We start from the raw sequence: 25550 nt of genomic DNA on the forward strand, positions 1-25550 counted from the left end.
GATGCGTAAAATGCGGCTCTGTTTAAGGATTTAATATTATAATTTTTATTATTATTATTATTGTTATTGTTATGTGCTACTGCAGGAATTAAGAAAAGTGAGCAAAATGGCGTCGTTTTTGTGACTTTTGAGGAACAAAATGTGTAGCACGAATTCCATGGTCAATGATTGAGATAGAACTGGAGGGTGAGTGGTGGCCATGTGGATGTGGTGGTGAGTGGTGACGGTGATTTTTATAAAAATTTACTGCGGTGGCTGAGTCTAGACTCTAGAGGGGAGTGAAAATGTAAGTGAGTGAGTGAGTTCAAAAAAAAAAAAAAGGTGTAAATTTTTGGGACAAGTGCAGCAGGGAGTAGGGATTGGGACAAAGGTTGCACTTGGTGTGGTGTGGTGATAATTGTCCATTTTAATGGGGATTCGAGTCTGCTTTTTTGACTTTTACTATAGGTGTCACGTCTGTCTAAAACAGAGAAACAGACTTTGTCAGTGAACCCACGCATTTCCTGTATTTCACCACGTGCACTGTTTGGACTAGCAGTACATTTCGTCAAATCTGGCTTCAAAGCTTTCACAATGAGAAATTGTATCCCGGACCATCTCAAAAAATTATCTCACAAAATTACTCTATCAATTATACTATACTATTTTATAATATATTTAATATTTTTATTTTTATTTTTCTATTCTATTCGTTAAAATAATATATATTATCTACTAAAATATATAACCAAAAAAAAATAAAAAAATGCTCTCTCTAATTTTTTCTCTCTTCCTTCCTCGCCTATCTCTCTCTCCACGGTGAACAAACCCAAACCCCAACAACCTCCTCCACCCATCAACAATCACTTACCTATCCTCTGCCCAGCAACAATCACCCACAAAACAAACCCAAATCACAGCTACACCACCAGCCACCCTAGCAAATCACAACAACAATCCCAAAACAAAAAATTGAAGAAAAACCCACCATCAATCCATGCCGATTGCCACCACCACCACTACCAAACTCACTACCAACAACCACCACCAAGAGGAAAAGAAACCCAAAAAATTGCCATAAACCACCACCTACAACCATAATCACAAGAAACGGCTACCATAAAAACCACCAAGAGAAAATAAAATAAAATAAAATAATCGAAGAAACCCATCACGCTGATCAGCAACCCCAAGCCATCGATTAGCAAACCCAAGCCGCCGATTAGAAACCCAGGCTAACTCGCCAATCTCCACACGCTAATCAGCAACCCCAAGCCACTGATCAGAAACCCACACCGCCAATTAGAAACCCAGGCCGCCAAGAAAATATGGACACGGAGAGAGAAGATGAACATGGAGAGAGAATACTAAAGAGACAAGGAGGCATATAAAATATAATATAAATAGGATACAAGTTGCTACAGTACCATCATAAAAGTAGGGTGGCACTATAGTAGAATTGTAAAATTTTTTACAATTATGGATGGTGAAGGTTTTTGAGAGACAAATGCTAAATAGAGGCAACATATGGCATTCAACATTCCCATTATGAATGCTCTCACAAACGGCTTTGGTTTGGTATATACATTGTAATTCTGAAAATGATTGAGGTCCTCTCTAGAAATTTGATTTGAACAAAGCTTGACAAAAGTGGCTTTAAACTTTGATAATATTTCCTTCACGCTCTCCTCTCTTTCTTGGAAATAATATAAGCTGATTCACAACAAAATAATATAAGCTAATTCACAACAGAATGCTAGAGACACTAACAGATTTTATAGTTTTTTTTTTTTTTTTTGGTTGATTTTGACTTTTAATGCATTACTTTCACACTATACTATTGAAATCATTTTTTTTTAACTGTCATATATGCCATTTGAGATTTGTTATAACCGACTTATTAAATTCCCAAATCAGTAGAATCTTCTTCACTCAATTTGAAACTAACATAAATTTATGAATGAGTAATAAGTTTTAGTTGTGATTTTACTATATAAGGAAAAAGAATAAGTTAATCAAGTAAAAAATTAATAATAAGCATCATCAAAAGTAACATGTAAATGAGTTTAAATTTATTTGATAAAGAAATGAAATGAACAATTTAATTATGATATGAATCATTAATTATGAACGATTCAAGAAACTAAATGAACAATTCAATTATGAAATGAATGATTAAATGAGCTCTGCTTAACTTGTGTTCAAAGCAAAAACAAAATCAAATGAACAATTCAATTAGTGTTAATTAGTAACTGATAGGTAAAATCTACAAAAGAGACATGCTAATAATATGAGTAATTACAAGGAAATATACTTTTTTAGAAACTTTATATATATATATATATATATATATATATATTTGTTGACATGATCTATTATGACATAAGTAATATCACTTTCACTTTGATTTACAACTGACACTACTTTTATTATACACACCAATCACAGTAGAAAAGGCTACACATACAATAATAGTACTATGAAATAAATTCCATGAAATGAAAGAATCATCCAAACCTACTCACAATACTATTGGTCACAGACAAATTGAATGGGTGTTCAACTTGCTCCTAATGGCTAATGGTTTACTTTCGGCCAAACAACTAGACAAAATGTACCTCCCACAACAAGTATTTGAAATTTTCAATCCTGTGCGCCTTTTTAAGGTAAGTATCCAATTCAATGCGCAGTTTTAGATGCTGTTAACACTCTAGTCAAAAATAGTTGCAGAATAATCACAAAGTGATAAATAAAGAATTATAAATCTAGCCCCCATAAATTTTGCTCTTTTAAGAAAAAATAATAATAAAATCCTTTTCCCAACAATTGTTAGATGACATATTGAGATTAGTGTTAATAAAAATAATGTTGACTCATATGAAAGTGATATTACTGTTTACAACATTTGATATGAAAGTGATGTCAGTCAATAAAGAACGTGTCGATGACCATTTTAGCTTAATAAGCTCTATTTAAAAAAAAAAAAACTTTTCCCCGAGTTCTCTGGCCAGTTGAATGAAGAGAACTAATTTTCAAAAATAAATAAATAAAGAGAACTACAGTAGGAAAGGATAATTTAGCTAAATATAGTTGCTTCTTCACCATTTTCTTTCAAATAGTAGATCCTACAATGTCAAAGAAAAACCAATTTGTGAAGATAGAGTCATTCAACAACAAAAAAAAAAAGGAAAAATGGGACACAACATACATACACACACATATAATAGAATATAAATGTAATCTTTTCACAACATTGTGATTGGTGGAAAAATGGATCCACCAATTCCATTCACTTTTCCTCAAACAATTACAACTTTATCAGATTTTTACAAGTTAACAGAATATGCCTTAAAATCAAACATTCATCTTTGCCTCGCCTTTCCAACCGACAGATCTTCCTTGAAAAAAGATTTGAAATGAGGGTACAGTCAAACATAGCGTCCAGACTATGTGCGTTTAGCCAAGGATTTCAAAGAGACAGATCAAGTGTAACACTTACACTTAGGTAGCCCATAAAAAATACAAAAGTAACCATAAGCCTTAAGCCAACAAATAGCAGCTGTGCTTTTACTTCTTGGTCTAATCACCATTCACCAAGGACTTGATGAAATCCAAGACACAAATTTCCCACAAAACAAACCAATTTCTCTGGTTGCAAACTACAGTATTAACAAAAAAAAATGACACTAAGTACATGCAAATGTGCAATTCAAGTAGCATGTGTTCAGTTCAGCCCATGAAAGGAATTCCTGGCTTCAAAACTCCATGCTCCAAACCATAGTCTCTGACCCTCTACATCCATAGAAACAAAACAGCTTGGATCCTTCTTCCTTTTTTTGTTTTAATTTCAATCTGATTGGATGCGATTGGCTGGTAACTGCTTCCATGAACTATTAGAAGGAAGACCAAATCAATTACTCACCCAGACAGAAATAAGATGTATCAGAAATAATAGTAATAATAAGAATAATTATGTCAACAATTATTTGTACTTGTAAAGCTTGGTCTGCAATTGCAGATCAGGTTGCCACCACTGATGAATTCCATGAGCTTGCTTAAACTCCTGTGAAGGAGTTAGATTAACCGTCAGACTTGCAGAAGGAATTAGGTGTAATGGTGGCTCTGACTCCTTCCCCATTGCATGCATTAGTAGACCCCCAATCGTGTTCTGGGTCGCTAACCTCTCAATACCTCCTGCCCCAATCTCTTCCATCTTTTTCCTATGTTCAAAATAGCCAACATATTCTGAACCAATATGATCTGCTGGATTCACAAATAGACAAGGGATCCATGCAGACAAAGCAGCAAACGGATCTTCTGCCTGGTTTCTCCGGTGGTTATGGTTACCCTTCATAGCTAGAGTAAGTCCTGCTGTGATCACACTGCTTGCAAATCGAATCCCATGTTTCACTTTTTTGTCCTTAATTCTCTCAATAGGGGCTGAAAAGAATGGTGGATTGAAGAGAAAAGATTCGATAAACATGCCATTCTTGACCATAGTTTTCCCAGCAAGCATTGCCATTGCTGACCCAAGAGAATGACCAGCTAACCAGACATTTGAATCGCCTACTGAAGCAACAATGTTTCGGACAGCTTGCATAGCAATCTCAAAGCGAGATGTCCGGTGAAGCCCATTTTGGATGAGGTGGAGATCCAACTCAAGATCACGTGAGAGGGAATCTGGTTTATTTAAGGTGCCTCGGAATGCAATCACATATCGTGGACTTCCATCTAGTGAGTCATTACAGTAAGATGCTGGAGGTTTGAATTCATAAACGGCACCAAATATGGAATGATCAACATCATCCACAAGATGACGAAGCAACCGAAAATGGAAAAACTCATACCAAGGAGGAGCAAGGACTTGGGAATCTTGACGCTTCTCCTGGCGATCTCGCTCAAGAATGTAGACAGCCTGAACCAAACTGGCAGCAACAGACCTTCGATGATGTGCACTCTCCCTGCATATGGCACATAACAAAATTTTCCCTCATCATCTAGCAAATACAGAAAGAGAACATCCAGCAAAACCAATATTGACTTAAAACTATTCCAATACTTGATGAAATTGAACAAAACATGATAACATCAAGCAAAATTTAGCCCATGTATTGGAGTTTAGCATAAGAACAAAATCTTTGAATTCTTAATAGGCCCTAGGCCCCCAACAGGAAGACTACAGTTCACATCTTCATCTGTGCATTCTTTTTCACAAAAAAAGAAAAAGTGGACTCAACTGGAAGAATCCAAACTGATGTCAAATATATTGCACCCAAGTCATGTCAACAAACATATGCAAGATAATAACTAAGAAGGAAAAGAGCACAACACATATAATCAAATAAATAAGTAGGCTCCACCTTCTACATGCGTTCAATTATAAAAACTGGAGTGTAATTAGAACACATGCCACTTTTTTTTGGGGAGGGGAAGGGGGAGGTGGGAACGTACAAGTCATGGTTCCAATCTATGTTCCACCCATGAAAAAGAAGCTTTACTTCAGTAGTTGTAAGTTTGATGTAATTTCATTATACAGACATTAAATGTTTGCCATATTGTCTACTATACTTTGCAATAGAATGAAACAGCTCAGAAACAAGCCATCTTTATATTGTTTAATTATCAATCTAGTATTACAACCATAGTCCACTTGCAGGAGTTCAATATATAACATTCCAGTCACTCCCTTTCTTAAAAGAACCTCAGAGGCCTTAGACCTATAAAGAAAAGTAAATTTGAAGAGGGGGGGGGGGGGGGGTGTTAGGTTTGAAGGTCTCACCAGTCAACAGAAGTTAAATGTAATGGTCCCGAAAGGCTAAAATCTTCCCTCTCAGAGGCCATTACACCGTGCGTTCTTCTCTCTTTCTCTGCCTCTTAATATCCTTAAAAGCTGTTCTGCATTGCCAAGGAAATACCAGAAAGTGTACAGAGATCATAACAGATTTTCATTGTGGACACTAGATACAAGTACAAAATCAGTAAAAAAAATTCATCATAACAATCAATTCCAACAAAACGTACTTTCAAAAATGTCCAAGAGCACCAAAGACAGTTTCTAAGTTATGTGACACAAGTTTTCCCATGCATGATTATCGTATTAACATCATTAGGGTTATGTACAGCCACATGCTTCTTCATTTTCAACAAGGGGAACTGTAAAAAGGTACACAAGGTTTTTCCATCCAACTTCACAAGGAGTACCAACATCCCTTTCTATACAAAACATGCCCTTCAGCCCTTTTGCAGGGGATCCATACACATTCAAGAAATATTTAAAACCATATATGCAATATAACAAGCATTCTTTGTCTCAAAACATTAACCTAAACAACATTTTTTTTTTTTTTCTTTCCACCTTTTTAAATTTTAAATGAGTGAGTTTGATTTGGCCCCAATGGGAAGACAAGGGGAAGATTTAAACCAGTGACCAACATTTCATGTGGTGTAATTCCCAGCCAAATTTTGCCACTCCTTGGGGGGCTTAATCACATACTTTTCCATCTTTCCATGTAGACCCTAACCCTTATTCCCCAATAAGTTTACATTTTGCATACCAACTAATGGGCAACAAGCCTGCACTTAACATTAACTTGTCTTTTTCACCTTGTAGTCTAGCAAGTATGATAATGGTTGCAGGTAGATAAACTTTAATAAAACAAAAGAAGATCAAATATTTTAGTTAAATTCATTCTCTCTTGCCCATAACACAAGCTGGAATAATTTACTCAACTGCCATCCAGACTAAAACCTCTTCCTTTTTAAAAATTTTCTATTTTCTTCCTAGAACATCCAAATCATAATCAGCAGCCTAATTTTCAGCTCCTCCAACAGCGACAGTGTCTTAAAACTAGGACTATTTGATGAAACTATTCAGTGCACCTAGTGTATCACACCCTCTTCTCACATAAGGTGAGTTTCACACATGAGCTCACCTGTGTATGAAGACCAGGTGTACAAGAAATTATAGAGTCCTTATGGTGGATCACGTCACTTGTCCATCATTCCACTAAAAGACTCTCATTTGTTTAAAATTGTTGAGCCAGCTTATAATAAAAAAATATATATAGTTAAACTGACTAAGCAATTTTAAATAGAGAGTTTTTTAGTGGAATTGTGAACAAGTGATATGGTCCACCATGAGATTTCCCCAGGTGTACAAAATAATGTCTCAATAAACAACAACCAAGCAGCCAACCCTTTTTTACAAAATTTTGGGTCCCTCGCATGTATTCTTTTCTTTCTCATGCACTCCAAATAGAGGACACCCCAATATGTATTGTTGACTAATTTTCCCAAAAACAAAAACAAAAAATGCTTCAAATCAGACCCATTAATAAATTCTAGCTCTCTGTCTTACACTGGCGGCTCTACATGCAAGTCCGGGTGGTCACAAGACCACCCTGACTTGCAAAAAATTGCATCTGTACACTTGCCAAAAAAGAATTATATGTTAAACTAACCTATTGTGACCACCTTAATAAAAATATTGAACACCCTGAATTGAGAATTACAAAAAGTTAGGTTCAACAAAAATAAAAAAAATGCTACATTTACAACATTTTCACAATAATTTTATAACAAATCCAACGTGATTAGTTGTTACTGATTCTAATTTGGACTCAATACTGATATTATTTTTTTACCCACCAATAATAGCTTTTTGCATAAAATTTATTGTAAAAATATTGTGGACATAACATTGCTGCAAAATTAATTCCTCCCCCCCCCCTCCCAAACATAATCCTTAATCCCTTTAATAAAAATAAAAAATAAAAAACTTAAATAACAACAATAAATATTAGCCCAAATAACAACCAACATAAACAGGATAAGACCAAATAACAAGAAGTTATCTAATTATTCAACAAAAATCCTACTATAAAACAAAAAGATAAAAATCACTAAACATTTAAATTTGTAACTCGTTCAACCTATTCAATAAAAATAATCTCTAATTTCATTTTTCCCTAAAAAATGGTATCAAGAAAAATATTGTGGTCGTCAGTTCCCCTTTATGGTGACAAGAGTTATATTTTTTTTAGCTTTGTAATCACAATAATTTTACTCTCCTTAGTGACTCAACTCATAATTGTAGCAAATATTTAAGTTATTGCTTTATTAGATTTTTTATAATTTAAATTTCTTAGTGACCACCTAACAAAAATTCCGAGAGCCGCAACTGTTCTCTTATATGTATACTAAACACCCAACACAAAAGCTCTATCATTTTGGAAACTATGATTTTCTTACATATAAAGGCAATTCAAACCTAACCCATTTTAAGGTTCGGGCAGTGTCGAAGGTTGAATAATTAAAACCACCTCCTTCGACTATCATTTTTGGAAACTATGATTTTCTTACCTATAAAGGCAATTCAAAAAAACACAACCCATTTCAAGGTTCCAACATTTTCGAAGGATGAATAATTAAAACCACCTTTTATAGGCTAAAAATTAATTTAGCTATACATAAAAAGCCAGAAGAATAAAAGAAAAGAAAGAATTATAATAAATTGAAAACGAGAATGTATAAGTAAGAGAAATGTACCTATTCACAAAGAAAAGAATAGCAGATCCGATGGATTTTGCAGAAGGGTGTTTGTTTGAAAATTAACCTCGGAGTCGGTTGTGGTTGTGTTTGTGTTTCATGGACAATGACATATGTAAAAATATGGTTTTTGAAAGCTATCTCTTTCGTAGCCTTAAAGTTAGAGAATGTTTTTTAGGAATTTCGGAATCTGAAGCAGCGGATGGGAGAGAAGCCAAAACGTTAGTCTGAACGATGTCGTTTTATTTAGCTAGTAATTGGCCTTTGCTTAACAGACCGTGTCGTTTTTTATGCTCGGGTTCGGGTACAATTGTGCAAGACCCTTGTTTTAATTTTTATTTTGAAAATTTTTTATGAGAAAATGAAAAACTAACTAATTTTTCTTTACAGTTTTTTTAATTTTTTATAAAAAATAAAAAATAAAATAAAAATTAGAAAAAGCAATAGCAAGTGGTGTAATTAACTCGCAAAAAACAAATAATACATCTTAAAAGGCTCGGCAAACAGTCGAACTAAAAATGCAAGCTTGGTTATAAGTTATAACAATTAATCCAAACAATTGCCATTGGAGATAAATCGTCTTACTTTGCTGCAGACAACTAGAAGTTTTGAAAAAATCTAAGATTGACTCCAACGTTTAAACTACCGGTTGATTGTTGCTTGTATCTAAAATTAACAATTTAGCAATTGAATTTGAAACAATCACAACCACCATAAATCACCACAACACAATCCAAAAATATAAATAAAGCAACAAATAAAAACATAAATATTTTGTTTCAAAAAAAAAAAAACATAAAGATTTTGGTGACAAGATTCTGTTTACTGCAATTCCTAACGTCCAGATCTCAAAAAACGGCCTAACTTCTCTTATTAAAATGAAGGACTTTCCTCCTACTCCAAGAACTATTTGCATTAGCAGATATTTCAATCTGTCCCAAGCAACACATATTGAGACAGCTCCAACAAAAATGTTCTAAATAAACTTCATTATAGCTGCCCTACTTTACTCACTCAGTTTACAGTCCAACGACAGTCTTTTTTCGGAAAAATAACATTAGGTTTATCTACATTACCATTCCACAAGTAAGAATTACATTTCTACTCAAGCTTTATAGTATTTATAAAACTTCAAATGATTCATCTACATTCTAAAAATAAATGAAGATGATTTTTTTCCCCTAATTGTCAACAGACTTAACATGATGATTCTTCTTTCTTTCTTTTGTAATTTTAAAAAATAATAATAATAATGATAGTAATAATAAAAATAATAATAATCATACGATGGTTCTTGAAAACACAATAATCTTAGAGAGTACTTACTTGAAACTGATTATTTCTTTTGACAACCCTAACCATCATTTCGGAGTGACAGGAAACGACAACATCAGCTACACAATTTTCGCTTTGAGATAATGTGAAATTTTGGTTTGAATTTCTCAGGAAAACATAATGGGAACAGAATATCAACCGTGTTTGTCTATACACTCACATCTGGAGTCATGCCGGTTTGGAAGGAATTTGGTGACAGATAAACATGGTTTGGGTAAATAAAATTGAAAGCCGTATCATAATGGCAATATTCTCAGCCTTGTGCAAGAAAAGAATCGAACACTCAATATCACCAGAAAAATAAGGAGGTCAACATGCTATCTGCTTGGTCCATTACTTCGTCACAAGTGGTTTGCAATCTTTCTTGTTAGCTAAATGCTTTAATTGAATATGTTAATGTAATGGAATATAATCAAACATATATATGAATGCAAGTCCGTTCTAACACTGATTATAATGAACATTATGCTGGCTTTTACATCATCATAATTTGTAATATAAAGAATTATATATATATATATATATATATATAGAGAGAGAGAGAGAGAGAGAGAGAGAGAACGTCCACAGTTAGCATAACAACGAATGGAAAATAAAACGCATTCCTATATTATCTAGAATGTATGTATAAATGTATCATACATAAAGATGACGTAAAATATCACCTAGAAAAAGATGAAAATCACATCTTGGAAATTTAGTAACCAAAAAAAAAAAAAAGAATACAACAAGCTACCTCACTCCCTTCTCCAATCTCCATCCAATGATATCACACCAAATTCCTCTCGTATAAAAAGAGATCATACGTAGTATATCGCTCTACTTAGACCAAGCAACTGCATCAATATCCACTTGTGCACTCCGGTACAACTCCAGCCTCTTTGCTAGAGCAGTTCGCCGCTCCATGATAGCTGGATCCTCATTCAATAATGATGACAAACGCTTGGGCTGCAAGAGAATTTTTAAGTCAATTAACACTCATCAATTGCCCTCAACAAAGATCAAATTTCACGAAAACATATAATATAAAGACGTGGAGGGATCCAGTCTTACATCCATTTTTCCCAAATCTATGAAGAAATGGTCAAGTAGGCTTCTTTTGGCCTCCCGCACTTGACAATAAACAATGGACTTCGGAATAGAATTTCGTAAACTTGCACAAACCAGATTGACATAAGACAAAACAGTTGTTCCTGTATATATGTAGGGAAAAGAGAATACTTATAATCAGTAGCAAACCATGCAGACTTTCTATTTGCACGATTTCAGTGTTAACATTTGAAGGAAGCTTTAGATAAATAAGCTAAAAGGAATAGAAAAAAGATTTTTTATAAAAAATAAATAAATAACCAAATTTAGGCACAATTGCCAGCACATCCTGCTAACTTTAAGTTGTATGACTTACCAATTCGCCTGAGATATGAATCATTGTATCTATCAAAAATTGAATGTGTTGGATTGCCACCCTTCTCAATATCTTGAGGAAGCTTCCGGAAGAACTCAACTGTCAGGTAACTACACTCCATATCAACTAGCTGAAGTGTTGCTTTTTTACTTTCATCCCTCATTTGGTCGAGTGAGTCAATTGCTGCATTTCCAACCTCTACTCTGAGGCCAGGATACTGCTTTAACTCCTGTGAGTCCAATAAAGAAACACTTATAAAACAGCTTAAAAAATTATGGACTTAAATCCGAAGAGAATAATAAAGAACAGAAAACAGGGGAAAAAAGGGTATCAAGTGTCCAGGGTCATTTATACAGTTGGAGAGAATACTGAGTCTATTTCTGCAGCTGCACACTTTCAGATTTTTAATTGGCTTAAATGCTGTGATGCAAAATGTAAATTGGAAGGCTCATATCCTTGGGGTGGGTGTGCATGCATGTGTTGGTGCATGTTTGCAGGTGGTTGGGTGTGGGTGGACAGGCGTGTGTATTGTTGTTGGCAAGGATAAGAAAGTTCTCAACTAAGGCCAAAACTTGTATCAATATCTTCATATGACCTTCAACATATTTTACTAGCACAGATGGCAGACAGATTTCCCTAACAGGAGAGTAAAAGGCAATCAAAGGTCTAAGCCACCAAATTTAAGATTATCTGTCACTCGATTATGTCAAACGTCAACTCCTAAATTTTAAAATATGCAAAAAAAAAATTCCATACTTTTATCTCCAACAAATACTTTCGGTCTTCCAAAATTTTCTAATACTATACATGGTTACATGAATCCATTCTGATCTCTTATAACTCCATGCATATTTGAATGATCCCCCACAAGTTTTATAGTGGTAATTACAATTTCTGAAGGCTTTCAATAGTTTCCTTAAACTTCCAAAAAACATTTCCCCTTTATTTAAGAAAGCAAATTTCACAGGTGAAATTCTTTTTGTTACACAACAGAAGCACTTCACGTGGTTAAAATTAGTCATGGCCACAATAATATTTAATCAACTCAATTTTAGAAATGCTTCACGTTTTTTTTCTGCGTTACTTTTATGTATATTGAGTTAATGAAAGGCATCTAATTTGAACTTTAAATAACACAATACAGACAAATTCAATGGTAGCCATAAAACTTGGCATGGTAAGGAACATACCAGAGTCTCACTGATAGCCTTGTGAATTAGATCCTTAAGTAGGGCATGAACCTGGAATCATGAAAAAATAAAAATGGCTCATCAGGAAGTAGGCAGTGTCATTCAGCAATGACTCAGGACTTGTGCATAAAGAAAATTCAACAACTTTTTGGCAGCCACAAGATTTTGCATAGTTTTCAATTATATACCAATGCAATACATGGGCCTTATCAAAGGACAGGATTTGGGACTTTTCTCAACCCAAAACAGTAAGACCTGAATGCCCTATTTCATCATCATGTTCCATCAACGCTTTATCTTTCCATACAAACACCATCAAGCAATTGGGAAGGAACCTCTGGCATTGGCAGGCCCATCTACTGGGGCCATGGTCAACCTTTCTCTAATGGTTTTATCATGGGGGTGATACATGGAGAAAAATTTGAGCTTCAAAAATCAGGCGTTAATAGGTTTGACATCCTTATCAAATCGGTATATATCCTAGACTATGAATGGCAGTGATGCCAACAGAATACTCAGAAACTGTCCTTTAAAGGGTCTACATTAAGATGCCAAAAAGAATAAATGGTACCGACTGCATAAACCTTTTCTAGATGCGGATGCACAAAGGAGTAAAACACAATAACAACAACAAATACAACTAATTTTTAAATGAGATGAAACAGGTGTCAATGTCAGTTTTTAAAGAATGTTCACATTCTTCTCCTAAATCCTAATGCCTACCGCATCAACAGCTGCCTCAGCAGGACCTCTGATGGAAATTATAGTAGATTCTATGAGACGACGATATCCTTGCTCAGGAGCTATTAAATGAGGTTGATAACCATCAGCTTCAGTTATGATCTTCCGTATATTTTCCATAGAAAGTTGTTTGTCAAACTGCAACCTTTTAAGTGCAGCAGGAAGCTGGTTATCAAAAACGTTGTAAATTTTGTCACCACCAGGGCGTCTGTGGACAACAATAAACACAACCAATTAAATTTATATAACAACATGGATACAACACAGAAGCCACATTGAACCAAGCTGGGAGGAGCCCCAGCCCATGATCAAGGAAGACAACTAAAGTACAAACTTACATGCCATCAAGATGCTCCTTGTATATTTGATCAAAAGCACGACAAATCTCCATGATCATGTACAACTTTCCCTGCATGTCGAAGCAAGCAATCACTATTAAATCATCCAGAATTGAGGATCTGCTAAATGTGAAGGCTTAAACAAGATAAGGATCAAACTTACTCCAGCATCTGTAGCAATAGGCTTTCCAAGACGACTCAGTTCAGTTTCAAGTTCAGAAACTGTTTTGTTAATAAGGGACTGGATGCCAGGGATTCTGGACTTGATTACAGTTTCCAAATGCTGAAATATAAACCATTTGATTAAGTGATACAAACTACTCCAACAACAGTAAAAATATTTTAAAAAAACTGACAATTATTTTTGCAAGGAAAAAAAAAAACTAGAAAGGCAAGAATTTTGATTTGCCCACCTTTGAAAGCATCTTTGCTAGATGCTCAGAACCCATCCTGTGAGCTAGGTGCTTGTATTCTGGGGTACTATTAAAATACTCACGCTCTCTACGACGAGCAGCAATCATGTCAACATTCTTATTAATGTCCGCTTGTGAACGGTTCACAACCCCAACCCAAGGGAATTTCAACCGCATAGACCTCCCTTCTAATACCTAAGCAACCAAAGGAAAGAGTCAGAATTTAGAAATCTGAAAATCGCATGTCATGCTTCTAGCCATAGGATCCTGTTAACTTACATCCACTGCATCAGTACCCTTATCCATAAGATCAATCTTTGTCAACACTCCAATTGTCCTATCCCCTGCAAAATGAAAACAGTAAAGTATTAGAAAACTAAAAAGCCGCTGCTCATAGTCATATTGTCAAACAAGGCCACCATTACAAGGTTTGAACATATCACATCATACATCTTAGCATATATGGTTGATGATAACACTTGTAACATTAAATGCACCCACGGGGGTATATTGAAGATGTGAAAAAAAAAAAATAAGAGGACATGGCCTAAAGAAACAATAAAGGAGTTACCTGTAGGGTCTACTTCACGTGAGATTTTGATAGCATCTGACGTAGCCAGATCTTGATTGGCAGGTGAAATGGCTAGAATTATACAGTTGGGCTGCATAAAATGTACAGCAAACAAATCAATGCAACAACTTAGAAATTTAGCCTTGCATAAATCATAAAAGTTTAATAGGCTAAAATGCAAAAGAATTATTTCCAACAGAAGTGATGATAAATTGTAAGTCATAACTCATGGAATTTACCCAGAGGACCAGCAAACAAAAGAAATTACAATGACAAAAAAAGAAGAATTTGTATATAAAGAATGGCTGGTCTAAACAGTAAATCAAAGAAGCATGCCAGAAGAGTGAGCCACTGGTTCCTAGAATTTGAGTATTATAAACTATTGAAAATTTTCTATCCTCTGGTAAATGTGATACTAGATGATTAGCATAGGAGCTCTGTACTTGAGAAAATAACCAACATAACAACCAAATTAGTTTTTAATTGTTCCCTTTTCCCTCTAAGATTAGAGATGAAGCCAGAGATAAGAGGCCAAGGGAACTCGTCCCCAAAGACATATTCTCAGTTTTGAGGGACTGAAAGAATCTTTTGCAAAACTTATTCAAACTCCATAAAATTTGGAGTCCAAAGAAATCCACATATTAATCAAACATCATCTAATCTATTTGGCTATTTTTATAGCATGAAAAAAAGAAACCAAATAGTTATAATATTACCTTTTCAATGTAGGAGCGAACCATATTTTCAATGTCGTGCACAATACTGTCCGGTTGACCCTCTATATTACCCAGGAAAAAGTGTTAGTTACAACATTATATAATTATAAAGAGGAAATTTAGGCTTGTTTTGTTGAAAAGAAAGCCTAGGAAAAGAAAGGAAAACTTATAGGTTCCAACAGAAAGATGACCCAGCCAAACATTTGTACAATACTGAGTCAGTATATCAAATGCCAAAATTAAGAGACGCGTGTAACTTACCAACAGCAACTTTTGTAAGCCCAGGAAGATCAATGAGTGTCAAGTTCACAACTGCCAGAGGAAAAAAAATTTACAAAGTGTGTTATGCTTCAACCAAAAGGGGTGCTACAGGATAATAGCACGTCCAGAACATTTGCAGAGACTTTGATAAAACAGATGAAGGACCATGATTCAACAGATGGAATGATAATTGTTGGTAAAATAATTCAGTAAATTTGAAAAATAAGTATTAATGGGCAATACAACAATAAAGTGATCAAATAATCATATAAATTGAAATAAAACATTTTATATAATTCATATAACATTTATATAGATAGGCCCCTCCTTTTGCAATTTTACCACAAAAATTGCAAGTCAAGTCATTTTTATTTTTTGGATCCACTAGATATAAGTGCTTTCATGCAATATCCTTTCTTAAATCTCTAGTAGCCATAATTCCCTATGACTAATTACTAATATTAATAATAATTCAATCACTTAATGGGTATAAGTCTAAGAATTAGTCAATATAAGATCCATGGATTGTGCAATGATTGCAGTTCTAAATGGGTTTATTAGAATTTGTAAAGTTGGAGGGGTTGGGAAGTGTATAGCAGCGTTCCAGCACACCACAACATTGAATTTGGTATGAATTTTATAATAGCAAACCAATGGTTTATATCACTAGTGTTAAGATCCTTTGACTACAATTTAATTTTGGTTTTTTATTTTTTTAAATATAAAAAAGCACAAAAAAGCATGCTTCGAGCTTCTTAAAAAAGTCCAAATAAGGCGCATTTCTTTCAATGTTCCTTGCTTTAGAGGCGAAAATCGCTGGAGCCTTGGTGCTTCATGCTTAAGCATGCTTTTACCAACACTAGGCATGATTCTACATGACATTAAGTAAAAACAAAGATAAAGATTGCAAACATGCATCAAATTTTTAAGGAAACCAAAACTACAGCTTCTATGTGCATTCCTACTAAGCAGAGAAATAAAACCCATACGTTTTGATAACCTCATTCCATTCCGTCGTTTTTAGATTCTCTTTTTGTTGTACTGTACAAAATTTGCTTTGGGTTGTTTTTTCTTTTTCTGTACATATGTTTTTTGGCTGCTTCATTCTTCTTGTATGAAGTAGTTTTTTGTTAATAAAGTTCTCTTACCTATCAAAAAAAACCAATAAAGAACACTATACTTTCCTATGCAGAAACACAACATTAATCAAAAATGTATTATCATGCACAGAGGAATGAAAGCAACCCAATTTTCCAATTAGTTTACACCTTCTATATCTAGCTCTATAGCAAAACCACAATGAGTAAAGCATGTTTTCAGAATGGAAATAAAGGTACATCCAACTTCAGACAGATTCAATATCTAAAAACAAACAAAAAAACAACACTTATAAAAAAAAAAAAATTAAAAGAATAAAAACAAACAAACAAAAACAAAGTTATAATTCCTATCTTACCATTAGGAGAATGTATGCTAAGATGGATTGGAACACTAGAGATCTGCTTTGAGCGGCCAGTTTCTCGATCAGTCTCATCTGCAATCTCCTTCCTTACAGCAGCTGCACAAAATACAAATATAATTAATGATAACATGCAAAACGAAACAATTTCACAAATATATACTTCTCCCTCTCCTCTATCTCTCCGTCCTTGTGTGGTTTGTGTGCATGTATTTGTGTGAGTGTACAGACTAATTTCACAAATAAAATATATTGGCCACTGAATCACTGATGCATCTACATATTACGATACGACATGATGTAGTATATAGTGGTTAGACAATAGCTTTATAGCAGCCTAATAGATAACAAGAAAACATAAATGGCATTTTCAAGTGACAATATCAATCCAGAAATTTTTTAAAAAATCAAGGAAGGAAGAAGAAATCTACCAAAATCAGTGAATCTTTTCCGCGGAAGGTGAAGAAACTCTGCATATTCTCTGCTGCCTTCCTCTAACTTATGGAGCTGCAAGACAAGTGGACGCCGAGTAACAATCCCTACATATAAGTTGCACCATTATTTTTCAAATAATCAACAAGAAAAATCAGAATAAACGAATACACCAAAAGTATGAATGCTATATATATTACCAGATCCACGAGGTAAGAAGTCCTTTCCAACAATGCTCTCTAACACAGACGACTTCCCTGAACTCTGTGACACAATCAAAAAACACAAAAATACAACACTTGCTCAGGCTATGGATAGAAAACTAATATTCATTTTACAAAGTTGACAGGTCATCAAGATCCTGCCTCTTTCAAAAATTTCAAAATAGCAAATAGAAGCGCCCCAAACGCATAAAAACAAAACCACAATAACAACCCATCCACCTGACTCATCCTCATATTTCACAAAATACTTATATGTTTGAGTAAAGATATATTTAAAGAGAAAGATTTGGATTTCAAATTTTATTTTAAATGACTTGAATCAAGTATGGAATATCAATCCTTTTCTATTGATGAAATTTAAGGATGGATTTGAGCTTTAAACTTATATCAAAAAATCTTTGCTAACAATTGTTCTTCAAATCCGTTGATCCTAAATGTTCAAATCCAAATGCAACCATAGCAATTGTTGAAGAAATATTAGTAGAAAACTAGAAACCAATAGATTGATTTGTGAAGCCGAAGTATAGCTTATATTTGAAATGGAGCACAAAGAGTTTGCAATAAAGGTAAAGATTAATCTTCAAATCAAAGTGCCAAAACTCATTTTTCGGCTCACTGTCATTTCAAATTGTTCCCTATCCATACAACAACTTCAAATACAGAATCGTACTTAAAAATAAAAATAAAAACCCTCATCTAAGTACTCCAAGAGCTACTAGCTTTAAAGATCATCTTCATTTCTCAGTTTCGATGTAATCACCAAGTTTTACTTACAATCCACACCACATATGGAAAACCATTAATAATAAGCATAACTATAAACTAGTGAACATAATTTCTAAGCTAAAATTTGTTAATAAATCCAAGTGAAAATACCTATTAGATCCTAAAACAATATGAATGAAATGAAACGAAAAAACATCGAATCGAACAAGAGCTACTAGCTTTAAAGATCTTCCTTGATCATTAAGAAGCAGCATAACTATAAGCTTGTTAATGTCATTTCTATACCAATTTTTTGTATAAATCCAAGTAAAATACCTAATTATTTAGTTAGATCCTAAAAAAAATTTGAATGAAATGAAACCAAAAAAAAAAAAAAAAACGTTGAATCGTTCAAGAGCTACCAACTTTGAAGATCTTCTTTGATCATTAAGAAGAAGTGTAACTATAAGATTTTTATTATCATTTCTATGCCAAATTTTTGTGTAAATCCAAGTAAAATACCTAACTACTTAGTTAGATCCTGGAACGATTTGAATGAAACGAAACCCAAAAAAACGTCAAATCGTTCAAGAGCTACTAGCTTTAAAGATCTTCTTCAATCATTAACTATAAGCTTGTTAATATCATTTCTATACAAAATTTTTGTATAAATCCAAGTAAAATACTTAATTACTTAGTTAGATCCTAAAACAATTTGAATGAAAAAAAAAAAAAAAACGTCAAATCGTTCAAGAGCTACTAGCTTTAAAGATCTTCGATCATGAACTATAAGCTTGTTAATATCATTTCTATGCCAACTTTTTTTATAAATCCAAGTAAAATACCTAATTACTTAGTCAGATCCTAAAACAATTTGAATGAAAATCGTTCAAGAGCTACTAGCTTTAAAGATCTTCGATCATTAAGAATAACTATAAATATAAGTTCTAAGCTAAATTTTTTTGATAAATCCAAGTAAAAAATAAATGACCTAATTATTACTCAAATAGTATAGATCGTAGAACAAATTGAATGAAACGAAAACGAAAAGTAAATAGCATAACAAAGAAGCATAGCTCTATGAAACAGTGAGAGAGGGAGAGAGAGTTGACCTGGCCACCGACGACGGCGATGGCGGGAAGAGAGTCCCAAAGAGTAGGCAATGCACTGGCTTCGCCGTGGTCACCGAGAGCGGTACAAGCTCTCTGGATTTTGTTGACGAGTGAGATCAAGTTCTCCATCTATCTCCGATCGGAGTATCGATCAGATTCAGATCCGCCTGATCTGACGGCCAGAGATAGAGGGAGATCTGAGAAAGCGATGCACCGACTAGTAGAGACTAGAGAGAGATAGAGTCAGAGATATGAAGCGCGTAGAGTGTGATTGAATTTCTATTTTGTTTAGAAATTTGGAAGTGAGGGAGAAAAGGATTTGAAACTTGAAAAGCGCGTGTGAGAGTGAGAAACGACCGGCCAGCTGCTAGCGAGTTTAACAAATAAAGTCTTTACTCTTTACTCTTTTAACAAATAAAAGTCTTTACTCTTTTATTACGCTCCGTTTGGTTTGGCACACCCGTTGGATTCGGAAAAAAAAAAAAAATTGTGTTTTGACGTAATTGCGTATTAGGAAAAAAAATCTACCGCCAACTGCTTTCTAATATTTTCAGTTTCACCCAAAAATTTAATAAAAAACAATTTCTAAAATGTCACTTGGCAGCTAGATTTTCGATTATGGATAAATTAGTATTTAATTTTTTGGTTAAATAGAAATTAAAAATATATTTATCATATTTTCGGTTAAATTGAGATATAAAGAAATTTGTTGAGTGTAGAATTCTTTTATAAAAAATAAAAAAAATAAAAAAAAAACTCATAATGGTTATAAAAATAGTAAGTATTTATTTGGAAACAATTTATTTAGTTTTTTACTGAAAGTGTGTTAAAGTAGACTTATATTCTAAATAAATTTGAGAAAGTAAGAAAATGAATAAAAAAGTGAGGTTTTAAAAAATTGTACATAAAAGTTAAAAACTAAATTGATGCCAAATACACTAAGTATGCGTTTGGATATATTTGGATAGATATTATTCACCCTACGTCTGCCTTTTTTTCTTTTTTTCTTTTGACCAACGCCTCTTGCACTGTTCATGGACTCCTCCACCATCAACGAGCTTGAAGATCAACTTCGATGATGCCGTATTCCGTGAGACAATCGAAGCGGGGCTGGGAGTTGTTGTTCGTGACCACCAGGAAGGGTGATGGCCTCCATGTCCGAAAAAACCAGATTACCATCTTCCTCAAACGAAGTGGAAGCATTGGCAGCAGTGCGAGTCATCTCTTTCACTCTTGAACTCCATCTACCCTCTGTTATTGTCAAGGGAGATTCGGAGTTAATTATTTCAGCCTTACGAAGTGAGGAGGAGTCCTTTACTTCCTTTGACCATTTGATTTCCTCTATTAAGCAGAGTCTTGGAAGTTTTTCTTGTATTTCCTTTTCGCACACCCGTAGATCGAGTAATTCTCTAGCCCATAATTTAGCTCAATACGCTAGACACATTGATGCTCTTACAGTGTGGATGGAGGATGTTTTACCACAACTTCATCATGCTCTTGTAACAAACTTTGGTTGATTTAATAAAGTTTCTTCGTATTGATTCTCAAAAAAAAAAAAAAAAAAAAAAAAAAAGGTAAATGTACAATGTTTGGGGGAGTGAACAGTAATTCAAAATTTATTTTTTTATTGTTTTCAGCAATAAATTTTCAATTTTTAGCAAAATAAGCAGTATTCAAACAATCTCTAAGTCTCCCTTTAGGACGCACTTATAAACCAGCTTATTATTTACTTTTCCTACTATTTTCAGATCCACACGACTCAATTACTTATTTTATTTAACTTTTCCTTATTTTTTCTACTACTTACGAGTTCTATATGAGTCACTTTTTTTTATTTTATATAACTATTATTTTTTACTAGTATTATACTCATGCGATGCACAGTTTAATAAAAAAATTATATATAAATTTAAAAAAACATATTTTTTTATAATATAATCAAATTTAATAACAAATAAAATAGTAAAAATATTTTTAAAAATTAAGTTACATGGAAAATGTATATTATGTAAGTTTTTTTTTGCTAAAAAATATTGTAGGGACACGATTTTTAACGACCCAAGGATGACGTTGGGCTCGTGTGTAAAGGGCCCGAACAATATGATTTGTAGAGAGTGGGTTTGGAAAGGCCTGCCCTTGAGCGCTGGGCAGCGGTCTGGTCCTGGTTTCACGAGAGCGAATACAAAGGCAGGTTTGGACAGTGTGACTGAGCCTTACATCGATATGGTTTAAGAGGTTTGGCTCCTCGGAATTAGTCCGAGGAGCATTACATTCTCACCATTCTTCCTCCTTTTTCTTTCTTTTGCTCCCCCCCCCCTCGCTTTTTAGCTCTCTTTCCCTTTTATACTAGCATTCGCTTCCCGTTCTTCTCCCACGCGTCAGTCTTTCCTTGTTTGGGGCAATTACTCGTCCTATCAATCCTCACGTCAGAGTGGTTGGGAAAAGCTGGATAACATGGTATGGGGTATGGGCTTGTCAAGTGCTGGGCTCCACGTTATGGCGTTGGCAGCTTTCTCGCTTGTACTGCTCTTGTACTGAGTTTGTCCTTTTCTTCAGGCGTTTTGTGAGGTGTTGAGCGTGAGACTGTCCTCGACCACATTCTTGGGCCATTAAGGGGTTCTCATCATACATCCTCGGCAGTAGGGCTCCTCGGCAGTAGGGCTCCTCGACTTGGGCTTTGGGCCCTTAATTGTGAAGTGGACCGGGATTCCAAATTTCAGGCCCCACAATAGCCCCTCAAAATCCTGCTTCCCGACTTTTTAGTTGGGGAGGAGGGTTTTGGTGATGCTGAGCCCACCTCGTGACTTGCTCAAGTTCCGTACCTTATTGCTGCTTGTGTTCTTCCATTTGCACGGGAGATGTGCCGAATTAAGAGGCATTGCTTTATTCTTCATCCGCGCAGTGTCCTTTGACGTTTCGGTATTCAAGGCGCGCCTTCACGAGAACTTTTAAATCTTGTGGTGGCGGATAGTATTGGAAACCGTGCCAGAGCTGCCTTGTCCGCAGCGTTCCTTGGGAATCTGCTCGAATTAAATGACATCACCTTACTCTTTATATAAGTAGGATAGGTGGTTATTTTCCTGGCGTATAAACCCTTCTACTCTCTTCAAGATCTTAACCCTTTATCCATAACTAGTTCCCACATCCAGTGTCGTTTTCCCTTAGTGCAATATGTCTGAGGCTTGGGTGGAGGTGGAGGAACTTCACCCGCCACAAAGTCACCGAACCCTTCTAAGACTTAAGGTGGTGTGGTCTGGGCAAGGGAGGCACAAGTTCAAGATAATCTTCCACCTTGGTAAGGGGGAAATGGTATTTCTCCCTCTTTCAGTCAAAATCCGAAGCAGGTACTGGTCGCACCAGATTTTTGGTGCGTCAGAAGCAAGGTTTTCCGCCATCAGCGCCGTCTGCTTTATTGCAGGCATGATTTTGTGGAGGCTCCTCAACTTCCGGCTCCCGGCACCTTTTCTTCAACTGTGCTGGCCGTAGGTTGGGTTCCCTGCACCTTTTCTTCAACGGCGCCAGCCAGGAGTCGGGCTCTCTGCACCTTTTCTTCAACGGTGCAAGTCCCAAGTTGGACTCTTTGGCTGCCTGAGTTGAAGGCATGTAAAAGTATTGAGGAGTGGCTTCCTTCGATAAAATTTTTGGCGCGGCAGCTCGCCTCTTCTCTGCATCTCTTCTTCGGCTTTTCCTTCATCCCCTTGTATCTTTTTTTTTTTTTTTTTTTTTCACTGGTGTAGTTAGTTTCAGTATGAGCTTATTTAAGCTCTTTCATTGTACACTGTACTGTTCTTTTGTCTTAATAAGAAATGAATTTGCTTAATCTCAAATACTTTTCTTTTCTGCAACAACTACTTTGTGCATGAATATTAAATGTACACTTTCCTTTAATGATACTTAGAGCAGGAAAAAACCTTAAAACAAATTCCTACTAGTTTGAACTTACTGACATTATCAAGTATAACAATGGTAATTCTCAATAGATTAAACTCTTGGAACTAACCGAGATAACGGTCGAGCGCTGTGCGATGCATGCAAGACGAACGTCCGAGAACGATAAACTCTAAATAATTCATCCGAGAGGGTAGCTGAGCAGTGAGGGACTTCGATTGTGTTTTTGTTAACATATTGCCCTATATTGCATCAGTCCCCTTGGTACTGAGGATCCGAGAGTAGACTGGGGAATCCATGCAGTTTAGGGATTAACCCAACCGTTAATGGGGAATTCTCTTCGGATAGATTCTGAGGTCCATGTAACGTAGTTTTTCCTTTAGGTAGTTGGTTTCCCCAGAGGCTTGAGTCTGAGGACCATGCAAGGCCTTGGTTCTGTCCAAAACTTGTAATTTTTTTCTTTCGAGTACTTGGTTTCCCCATAGGCTTGAGTCCGAGGACCATGCAAGGCCTTGGTTCTGTCCAAAACTTGTAATTTTTTCTTTCGAGTACTTGGTTTCCCCATAGGCTTGAGTCCGAGGACCATGCAAGGCCTTGGTTCTGTCCAAAACTTGTAGTTTTTTTTTTTCTTTGTGTACTTGGTTTCCCCATAGGCTTGAGTCCGAGGACCATACAAGACCTTGGTTCTGTCCAAAACTTGTAATTTTTCTTTCGAGTACTTAGTTTCCCCATAGGCTTGAGTTCGAGGATCATGCAAGGCCTTGGTTCTGTCCAAAACTTGTAATTTTTCTTTTGAGTACTTGGTTTCCCCATAGGCTTGAGTCCGAGGACCATGCAAGGCCTTGGTTCTGTCCAAAACTTGTAGTTTTTTTTTTCTTTGTGTACTTGGTTTCCCCATAGGCTTGAGTTCGAGGACCATACCAAGACCTTGGTCGTCCAAAAACGTAATTTTCTTGATACGTGGTTTCACCCATAGGCGAGTCGGAACCGCAGCCTTGGTTCTGTCCAAAACTTGTAATTTTTCTTTTGAGTACTTGGTTTCCCCATAGGCTTGAGTCCGAGGACCATGCAAGGCCTTGGTTCTGTCCAAAACTTTGTAGTTTTAAGTAGTTTTTTCTCTGTATTTATTTATTTTTCGAAGGTTAGCCCTTAGACCAGGGCAGGGAGAGTTAGCTTGAGGCCGGAAGCCCCTAGGGCTGCCCGTGCCATTGGCACTGCAAAGCGTAGCCCCTAACTGAAGTTTATGTCGGAGCAACAACTGCATGTCGCTGGAGATGGAGGAAACTTCGCGAACCTCTGCTTGATAGAGACTTAACTCCACCGCCACCTGCACCAACGCGCAAGCCTTCCCACAGACGGCGCCAATTGTAGGAACACGATTTTTAACGACCCAAGGATGACGTTGGGCTCGTGTGCAAAGGGCCCGAACAATATGATTTGTAGAGAGTGGGTTTGGAAAGGCCTGCCCTTGAGCGCTAGGCAGCGGTTTGGTCCTGGTTTCACGAGAGCTAATACAAAGGCAGGTTTGGACAGTGTGACTGAGCCTTACATCGATATGGTTTGAGAGGTTTGGCTCCTCGGAATTAGTCCGAGGAGCATTACATTCTCACCATTCTTCCTCATTTTTCTTTCTTTTGCTCCCCCCCCCCCTCGCTTTTTAGCTCTCTTTCCCTTTTATACTAGCATTCGCTTCCCGTTCTTCTCCCACGCGTCAGTCTTTCCTTGTTTGAGGCAATTACTCGTCCTATCAATCCTCACGTCAGAGTGGTTGGGAAAAACTGGATAGCATGGTATGGGGTATGGGCTTGTCAGGTGCTGGGCTCCACGTTATGGCGTTGGCAGCTTTCTTGTTTGTACTGCTCTTGTACTGAGTTTATCATTTTCTTCAGGCGTTTTGTGAGGTGTTGAGCATGAGACTGTCCTCGGCCACATTCTTGGGCCATTAAGGGGTTCTCATCATACATCCTCGGCAGTAGGGCTCCTCGGCTTGGACTTTGGGCCCTTAATTGTGAAGTGGGCCGGGATTCCAAATTTCAGGCCCCACAAATATATTATAAAATATTTTAAAAATTATGGCAAGTTTTAAATTTCTAAAAGCTATTAGTAATAAAATTGTAATTTAATTATATATATATATATATATATATATTTTAATATTCTATAAATATTGCTACAATTTAAGATGCATTAGAACTCTTGATTTAGTGTAGTATATGTTGCTACAATTTAAGATG

General features: G+C 35.6%; 2 protein-coding genes across 3 annotated transcripts; both read right to left on the reverse strand.

Moving 5' to 3' along the window:
• Positions 1-3216: 3216 nt before the first annotated feature.
• LOC115975276 (GDSL esterase/lipase At4g10955) lies at positions 3217-8739 on the reverse strand. 2 transcript variants are annotated; one of them, XM_031095993.1, is made up of 4 exons: positions 8527-8739; positions 5759-5869; positions 3972-4940; positions 3217-3869 (listed from the first exon to the last, which is right to left on the reverse strand). In XM_031095993.1, exons 2-4 carry the CDS (start codon positions 5818-5820, stop codon positions 3827-3829), a joined length of 1074 nt encoding a protein of 357 aa, XP_030951853.1. In that variant the 5' UTR covers positions 5821-5869; positions 8527-8739; the 3' UTR covers positions 3217-3826. The 2 variants fall into 2 exon arrangements, with proteins under 2 accessions (XP_030951853.1, XP_030951852.1); XM_031095992.1 differs by having other exon boundaries at positions 5759-5874.
• Positions 8740-10437: 1698 nt separating this feature from the next.
• On the reverse strand, positions 10438-19818 carry LOC115975278 (dynamin-related protein 5A). The gene is made up of 16 exons (XM_031095994.1): positions 19429-19818; positions 17588-17651; positions 17387-17494; positions 16953-17054; positions 15497-15547; positions 15236-15297; positions 14520-14610; positions 14228-14292; positions 13949-14143; positions 13699-13818; positions 13536-13606; positions 13180-13405; positions 12457-12507; positions 11267-11495; positions 10915-11054; positions 10438-10809 (listed from the first exon to the last, which is right to left on the reverse strand). The coding sequence occupies exons 1-16, from the start codon at positions 19555-19557 to the stop codon at positions 10681-10683; spliced, it is 1833 nt and encodes a 610-aa protein (XP_030951854.1). The 5' UTR covers positions 19558-19818; the 3' UTR covers positions 10438-10680.
• Between the last annotated feature and the right edge of the window lie 5732 nt (positions 19819-25550).

This window comes from Quercus lobata, chromosome 2 (genome assembly GCF_001633185.2).
Source record: "Quercus lobata isolate SW786 chromosome 2, ValleyOak3.0 Primary Assembly, whole genome shotgun sequence".
In the NCBI taxonomy this organism is placed as follows: domain Eukaryota; kingdom Viridiplantae; phylum Streptophyta; class Magnoliopsida; order Fagales; family Fagaceae; genus Quercus; species Quercus lobata.

Bases quoted from the DNA above. Each gene is read 5' to 3' on its own strand.
- LOC115975276 (XM_031095993.1), bottom strand. From the start codon at position 5,820: ATGGCCTCTGAGAGGGAAGATTTTAGCCTTTCGGGACCATTACATTTA. The intron at 4,941-5,758 runs GTGAGACCTTCA...TGCCATATGCAG, and splicing joins CATTTAACTTCTGTTGACTG to GGAGAGTGCACATCATCGAA. The intron at 3,870-3,971 runs GTACAAATAATT...TCCTTCTAATAG, and splicing joins TTGCAGACCAAGCTTTACAA to TTCATGGAAGCAGTTACCAG.
- LOC115975278 (XM_031095994.1), bottom strand. From the start codon at position 19,557: ATGGAGAACTTGATCTCACTCGTCAACAAAATCCAGAGAGCTTGTACC. The intron at 15,298-15,496 runs GTAAGTTACACG...TGGGTAATATAG, and splicing joins GCTTACAAAAGTTGCTGTTG to AGGGTCAACCGGACAGTATT. The intron at 14,293-14,519 runs GTAACTCCTTTA...TTCATTTTGCAG, and splicing joins ACGTGAAGTAGACCCTACAG to GGGATAGGACAATTGGAGTG.